The sequence below is a fragment of the Gorilla gorilla genome, chromosome 8 (assembly GCF_029281585.2).
Source record: "Gorilla gorilla gorilla isolate KB3781 chromosome 8, NHGRI_mGorGor1-v2.1_pri, whole genome shotgun sequence".
Lineage (NCBI taxonomy): Eukaryota > Metazoa > Chordata > Mammalia > Primates > Hominidae > Gorilla > Gorilla gorilla.
This window is the reverse complement of record NC_073232.2, coordinates 68668212-68676538: the sequence shown is the minus strand read 5'-3', so window position 1 is coordinate 68676538 and position 8327 is coordinate 68668212. Positions and strand designations below refer to the sequence as shown.

General features: G+C 48.5%; 1 protein-coding gene across 1 annotated transcript in view; it reads right to left on the bottom strand.

Annotated features, from left to right (window-relative positions):
- Positions 1-28: 28 nt before the first annotated feature.
- LOC101143406 (arf-GAP with GTPase, ANK repeat and PH domain-containing protein 5) overlaps positions 29-8327 on the bottom strand; it is a 58908-nt gene continuing 50609 nt past the window's right edge. Inside the window, 3 exon segments of the mRNA XM_063710104.1 lie at positions 29-1926; positions 4098-4160; positions 7025-8326. Of these exon segments, the coding sequence (XP_063566174.1) occupies positions 1917-1926; positions 4098-4160; positions 7025-8326 (1375 nt within the window). The 3' untranslated portion in view covers positions 29-1916.

Genomic DNA, 8327 nt, shown 5'->3' with positions numbered 1-8327 from the left:
AGACATTGGCTATACCTGGGCTGTTCACAAACTGTGAGTCCAATTCTAGATGAGATCCAGAAGTATGGTGAGCAACTCATTTATTTTTTAAGCAAAACACCTTTGCTTCTCATTTCTGCTAAGAACAAATAGCTTCCAGCAAGAGAAATAGGGGATGCAATATTTTTACAAATTACTTCTCTTTTTTTTTAATTAAAAAAATGTTAAGTTAAATGCTACTTAAAGATATGTTTAACCTCTATGATACTGACTTGCTCATGAGAAGAAAGAGAGAGGGCCAGGCATCTTGCCCACTACTACCCACTATCAACACTTAGGCCTGACATCAGTCTCTAAATAAATATTCTGGGCCAGGTGCGGTGGCTCACGTCTGTAATCCCAGCACTTCGGGAGGCCAAGACAGGTGGATCATGAGGTCAGGAGATCGAGACCATCCTGGCTAACATGGTGAAACCCCGTCTCTACTAAAAATACAAAAAATTAGCCAGGAGTGGTGGCGGGCACCTGTAGTCCCAGCTACTGGGGAGGCTGAGGCAGGAGAATTGTTTGAACCCAGGAGGCAGAGGTTACAGTGAGCCAAGAACATGCCACTGCACTCCTGCCTGGGCAACAGAGTGAAACTCCGTCTTTAAAAAAAAAAAAAAATCAACAGCAGCTTCTAGGATGAGCAGTGACTCAGTCTCTCCTTGACCAGATTCTGTAACCGTCCAGCAGAAATGCTTATCTGATCTCTGCGAGAACAGGAAGCAGCTCAGTGGGGGCCTTCCTTGCTAAATTCTTCATCAAGCTGGTCTGTTATCTGCCCTGAGTCCTGCAAGAACATCTCAAGAAAAATCCCAAAAACATGCAAGACAAATGAGGGTCCTCCCTTAGCATGTCTTGAAGCACTGAGGCACCTGAAAGTTGTATATAGTTTCTGGGGAAACAGTTTTTTAGGAAATGTAGCACAGACACTAACTATTCTTCCAGAAGAGCCCCTTCCTGACATGAAAGATCTTACTTCGCATGACAGAGAAGCATCTGATTCATCATGAGGACCTATCCAACCAGCAGCAGGGGCCCCAGTGCCAGTGTCCACCTCAGCAGAGGAGACACGGGGGACATGCAAAGTGTTTCTGTTGAAAAATACTTCACCTAGGGTGACTATAGTTAGCAGCAATGTATTGTATATTTCAAAGTAGCTAGAAGGCTAGGTACAGTATCCCATGCCTATAATCCCAGCATTTTGGGAGGCCCAGGCAGGCAGATCACCTGAGGTCAGGAGTTCGAGACCAGCCTGGCTAACATGGTGAAACCCCATCTCTACTAAAAATAAAAACAATAAAAAATAATAATAATAAAAATTAGCCGGACGTGGTGGCCTGCACTTGTAGTCCAAGCTACTTGGGAGGCTGAGGCAGGAGAATTGCTTGAACCTTGGAGGCAGAGGTTGCAGTGAGCCGAGATCACACCATTGCCCTCCAGCCTGGGTGACAGAGCAAGACTCTGTCACAAAACAAAAACAAAAACAAAAACAAAAAAACAAAGTAGCTAGAAGAAGGGACTTGAAATGTACCCAACACATAGTAATACCAAATATTCAAGGTGATAGACACCCCAAACACCCTGATTGATCACTATTCTGTGCATGTAATAAATACTTAAATGTACTCCATAAATATGTAAAATATGTTATATCAACAAGAAAATACTTTGCCTAGTGTTTCCATCCAAATGGGAATAAATCCAGTGCTCAATGTACACGTCGTGGCTTTTTATTGAGACTGGGGAAGGGCCATGGTAGCAGGTGCACTCACTGTCCAAGTTTGTCCAGACTTTCTGCTGCATGGGTGATGGCATTTGTGACTGTGTTGGTCACTGTCTCGGTGATTTCCTTCATCTTTTTGTCCCCTGACTCTTGGGCTTTCTTTATGGCTTCAGCAATGGCTGTTGGAAAGAAAGAGGAAGAATGTCCTAGTGATCCACCCGCTGAACTTGTGTCCCCTTGAGTGGCCTGTGGGATGTGGCCATCTTAATGGATTAGTCTCTGGAGTGGCCCGATGGGACCAAGGGCAGCAGGATTACTGCAGAATGAATTTGAATTTGGTTTTAATTTCCCCAACAACTTGCATTTCTTCAACTGTGGGTGAGACTGAGCATCTACTCATGGGTACATTGCCTGCTTATCCTTTTTTCTGGAAAATGCCTGCTTATGTCTTTTGACCATTTTTATATTGGGTTGTTATACTGGATTATCATTTTTATGACAAATATTTTTCATCAGTGTGTAATTTTTCTTTTGGCTTGGTTTATAGTGTTTTTTTTTGGCTATAGAAAATTTCAGTTTTGGATTGTCAGATTTACTTAATATTTCCTTTATGGTGCTGGTTTTTTTTGTCATAGTTCTAAAGATTCTCCCCTCTCCAAGATTAGGCCAAAGTCTCTTATGTTATCACTATGTCTAAATGTTTATGATGTCTTCCCCCTCAAAACTCATATGCTGAAATCCTCAGTCTTAATGTAATGATATTAAGGGGTGGGGCCTTTGGGAGGTTGAAATTAGCACCCACATAAAAGAGACCACAGAGAGCTAGCTCCTTCCAGCATGTGAGGACAGAGCTGGGCCCATCCATGAACCAGAAAGACTCCCTCACCAGATGCCAAATCTGCCAGTGCCTTCCTTGATCTTGGACTTCCCATCCTCCAGGAGTGTGAGAAATAAATTTCTGTTGTTTCTAAGTCACCCAGTTTATGGTTTGTTTTTGTTTTTGAGACAGAGTCTTGCTCTGTCACCCAGGCTGGAGTGCAGTGGTGCAATCTCAGCTCACTGCAACCTCTGCCTCCCAGGTTCAAGGGAGTCTCCTGCCTCAGACTCCTGAGTAGCTGAGATTACAGGCATGTGCCACCATGCCCAGCTGGTTTTTGTATTTTTAGTAGCAATGGGGTTTCACCATATTGGTCAGGCTGGTCTCGAACTCCTGACCTCAGGTGGCCCACCCGCCTTGGCCTCCCGAAGGGTTAGGATTACAGGTGTGAGCCACTGCACCTGGCCTATGGTATTTTATAATAGCAGCCTGAGCTAAGATGGTTATCTCCTAGTAAGTTAATAAATTCATTTATGTAAATTTAAGTCCTTCATCTACCTGGAATCTATTTTGTTGAAAAGGAATGAGATATACACATGCTTTGTACATAGTTCTACTCATAGCTCACACACATCAATTTAACATTTAACATAGAATTTTACACGTTAAATTTTCTTTTTTTTTTTTTTTTTTGAGACAGAGTATCACACTGTTGCCCAGGCTGGAGTGCAGTGGCACAATCTCAGCTCACTGCAAGCTCCACCTTCCGGGTTCACGCCATTCTCCTGCCTCAGCCTCCTGAGTAGCTAGGACTACAGGCACCCGCCACCGTGCCCAGCTAATTTTTTGTATTTTTAGTAGAGATGGGGTTTCACCGTGGTCTGGATCTCCTGACCTCATGATCCGCCCACCTCAGCCTCCCAAAGTGCTGGGATTACAGGCATGAGCCACCGCCCCCAGCAATTTTTTTTTTCTTTTTTTTTGAGACCGAGTCTCGCTCTGTAGCCCAAGCTGGAGTGCAGTGGCATGATCTAGGCTCACTGCAAGCTCTGCCTCCCAGGTACACACCATTCTCCTGCCTCAGCCTCCCAAGTAGCTGGGACTATAGGCACCCACCACCATGCCCGGCTAATTTTTATGTATTTTTAGTAGAGACGGGGTTTCACCGTGTTAGCCAGGATGGTCTCGATCTCCTGACCTCGTGATCCGCCCTCCTCAGCCTCCCAAAGTGCTGGGATTACAGGCATGAGCCACCGCGCCCTGCCATGTTAAATGTTTTGTCCCAGTGTGCTGTCACATAGTCTTGTGTGACTTTGTCTTCTTATTCCACAGAGAGAACCATCTAGACAGTGTCCTAACGCAGTACAGTCTGTGGCCTCTGATGAGCATAGGTAACTGCCCCAGCCAAGAGGCTCTGAAAGGCTGCAACATTAGGGGCAGAGTTTGACCTGGTTAGTCAAAGAACAGGTTGGCCCAGCACCTAGCTTCCCTTCCTCCCTCCCTCCTTCCCTGCCCGACCTCAGCCGGCTGTACCTTTCTCTCCAGTCTCCTTGGCATGTCCCACCACCTCCTTCACCACTTCCTCCACGGCATGAACTGAACAGAGGAGACAAGTCCAGGGTGAAGGCTCAGAGCATGCCGGCTGCCCCCGAGTCCAGGGTGAGGGTTCAGAGCAGAGCCGCTGCCCTCCCAGTCCAGGGTGAGGGCTCAGAGCAGGCCCACTGCCCTCCCAGTCCAGGGTGAGGGCTCAGTGCTGGCTTATCCTCACAACAGACCTATACATCCCTGGGCATCCTAGATGGGGCTCTGGGATGCCACCCCCAGCCAGGACAGACTGGCTCATGAGAAGGACCTTCCCCCACAGCTGGCTTCATTTGGAGACGCCAGGGCCTTGGCTGCCGGGAGACGAGCTCAGTGAGCCCCATGAGGGCATGGGTCCCTGAAGCCCCTTGGCCCTGCCTGGCCTGGAATGGCAATGAGCAGGCAGTCTTGCCAGCTGAGACGTGAAGCCCAGGCTGGGCCTGTGTTCCAGGTCACACCCCTCTCAGGATGTGCTAGCGCCTGCCTCAGGTTGGTTTCCAAAGCCTCATCCAGTAAGACCAGGTCTCTCAAAGCAATTCCTCCAACAAAACGGAATTCTCTGCCTACTTCAGAGTTTTTTAAAGTGTGGGTGGTAGCGTGCTAGAACTGAAGGATTTCAGAGTCAGAAGAAATGGTTCTTATTCTAACTTTACCTTCCACCTCTTGGTTCCCTCATCTTTAGAATGGGAATCTGTTGGGATGATGAGACCCAACACCAGGTCACGGGGGCGGCAAGTCCAGCGGAGTCAAAGGAATGAGAAAGAGACAGTTCGAGAGAGAAAATAGGAGCAGGGCGCTATCGCGAGTGTGGAGGCTGCGAAGGCCCCGAGTTCTGGGAGCCCACGCTATTTATTGGTGATCTAACAAAGAAACAGGTGGTGAGGATGTGGAGGTTGAAAGGAAACGGTGTATCAGGTGAATGAGAAACATATGGCTACTTGAGATAATGGGAGTGCTAGAAGCAAGGAGCCAGCAAATCTAGCAAGCCCTGCCTCAGCTTCTCTCCCAACACTCAGCTTTTCTCCCAACAGGAATCATAAAAAACTCAGAGGCTAGTGAAAGGTCAAAGCAGGTGGTCCACACCAGCTGCAGAGCCAAAAACAAAATACGCGTCTGCTGCCATTTAGAAAGAGGACACAAACTCAGGCAAGACTTTTTCACACGATGACCCATGAGTGGGGCCTGGCTGGGCCTCCCCACACATAGCTGCTGACCTCTGAATACAACATACACTTCGGGACCAGGTGCAGTGGTTCACGCCTGTAATCCCAGCACTTTGGGAGGCCAAGAAGAATGGATCACTTGAGGTCAGGAGTTTGAGACCAGCCTGGCCAAAATGGCGAAACCCCGTCTCTGCTAAAAATACAAAAATTAGTCGGGCATGGTGGTGGGTGCCTGTAATCCCAGCTACTCAGGAGGCTGAGGCATGAGAATCACTTTGAACCCAGGAGGCAAAGGTTACAGTGAGCCGAGATCGCACCCCTACACTCCAGCCTGGGTGCCAGAGCAAGACTCCATTTCAAATACAAATAAAAATAAAAATAAACATGCTTTAGGGGACTTGGATGAAATTGAAAATGCCCTTTTTGACTTTGAACAGACTTGGTGACGTGTTAAGAAATCTTTGAAGCTTTAAAGTTATGGTAAAAATAAAAATCCATCTTCCTTTTCCTGCATAGGTTATTCAGAATAGGCTGTTTTGACAAGAAAGGCTCCCCAGATTTCCAGAGGGAAGGGTCCAAGCTGCCAGTGTTCACCCAGCACCAGGACTCATGCCCTGCCCCCAGGAGACCTCCCCAGGTCTGCACCCCTCAACTCCGTGCTGACTTGGTAGAGCAGGAGACCAGGGTTCCTGAGGGGCCAAGGCCTCCTCCCAGGTCCTCACCTGCCTACTTAGATCCGCCTCCCACAGACCCAGTCTGCCCCAGATCCCCCCAGCCCAGGTAGAAAGGAGCCCCGGGTCCTCAGTGGGATTACAGGTGTGAGCCACCACACCCGGCCATGCCCAGCTAATTTTTTGTATTTTTTAGTAGAGATGGGGTTTCATGATGTTAGCCAGGATGGTCTTGATCTCCTGACCTGGTGATCAGTCCGCCTAGGCCTCCCAAAGTGCTAGGATTACAGGTGTGAGCCACTGCGCCCAGCCGACCTGTAACCCTCTTATCTCAACTAGCTGACATTATTACCTCACATCCAGTTCAATTTATAAATTAAGAGAGGTGCCATGGGCCGGGCACGGTGGCTCACGCCTGTAATCCCAACACTTTGGGAGGCTGAGGCAGGTGGATCACGAGGTCAGGAGTTTGAGACCATCCTGGCTAACATGGTGAAACCACATCTCTACTAAAAATACAAAAAATTAGCCAGGTGTGGTGGCAGGCACCTGTAGTCCCAGCTACCTGAGAGGCTGAGGCAGGAGAATGGTGTGAATCCGGGAGGCAGAGCTTGCAGTGAGCAGATATCACGCCACTGCACTCCAGCTGGGGCAGCAGAGCAAAACATCGTCCAAAAAAAATAAAAAATAAAAATGAAAAAGAGGTGCCATGTGTACAAAAATCAATGCATATTTATGAACTTTTTTTCAAATATATTTTCACACATTTTATCTAAATACATAATACAGAAGCCTGTGTGACTTGGGCAATGTGGCCAGGAGGGCCTGAGACTAACACATCCACCTCGGCAAAAGGACATAAAATATGTCTTATGGTCAGAAAAATCAACATTTTGTGTATTTACTTAGTTTACAAAAAGTACTGAAAATGTTATTACTAGCTGAATTTGTGATTTCCTTTTGAAATTCTGAGTTATCCTTATTTTTCCCATTTTGTTTTTGCACCAAGGAGACTGCAGTCAAATAAAACAGATACTACACGCACTCGTCGGGGCAGCCGTACTGCAGAAGCACGTTGACGCACTCCTGGCTGGAGGCCTGCCGGGCGTAGGTCAGCGCTGTGTTCCCGTGGGCATCTCGGGCCATGACGTCCACCCCGTACCAGATCAGGAGCTGCGCCAGGACCACATTCCCCTTGCGGCAGGCCAGATGGAGCGCCGTGCAGCCGTCTCCCTCCCCACAGGTCTCGTTCACCTCCTCACGGGAGCCATGTGCCAGCAGCAGGATGGCTGTCCGCAGGTCCTCATCAGCGGTGGCTCGCAGCAGGCGCTGGCCCAGGGACAGCTCAGTGCAGGGTAGTGGGGCCAGAAAGAGCTTCTCCTCATATTTGGAATGGATCCACCGTTCCTTCTCTTCCCTCGTGGACTTTACTGAGGGTTTTGTCTGCCCCTGGCTGCTCCCTTCCCAGATGCTGTTGGCTAGGTCATTGCCAATAGATAACATAACCTTCCTGAGCTCAACTGGCCAGTCATCCAAGTCCAGAGATCGCACACGGGAAAGGCGGGTGCCCAGACTGCGGTGGATTCCTGAGCATTCAATACACATGAGGACTCCCAAGTTCAAACTGGCCCACTTAGGATTCTGGGTCTCACAGTCCACACAGTGGGAGTTCCCACGCATGTTTTGGATCGACTGCAGGGCCATGGCCTCGCTCTGGCTGGTCAGCTGGGACTTGCTTTTACTACTCTCACATGACTGCAGGCTGGCCAGGATCTGGCTCTGGATGGCTTGGACCCAGGCATCCCGCTCCTCATATGTCGTGGCTTCAAAGTGCCACGTTTGGCCAGTGGCAGACACAATCATAAAGTTGTTGGTGCTTTTCTTCTTTAGGTGTTTCTTTTTATTGGCATGAGGAGAGGGGGGCAGGTTGAGCTTGGGGCTGGTGGTGCTGGAGATACTGGGGCTGAAGCATATGGAGTCACCCAGCCCGGTGTCCATGTCCTTGGATAGGCCATTGCTTTTAGAGCTGGAGATGGGTGTGCAGGCCGATGTGGCTAGGGATGGCCACTTTCCTGGGACTTTGATGGTAGATGTCCGAAGGTCAATCTCTTTTTTATGAATATTCTTCATATAATCACCTAAGCTTGAATAATAGGTGAGCACGCCATTGGAACACAGGGTGACATATTTCTTTTTCCATGTCTTCAGCCATTTCCCACTTCGCTTTAAGAGCATGCCCTGTTTAATGGGGATGGCTCTGCCGCTCCCGATGGTGTCAGCATGATTCTCCGGGGCTTTCCTCTCTTTGTCTGGGTCACTCCCTTTCTCAGATGTAAACAGGTTGGACG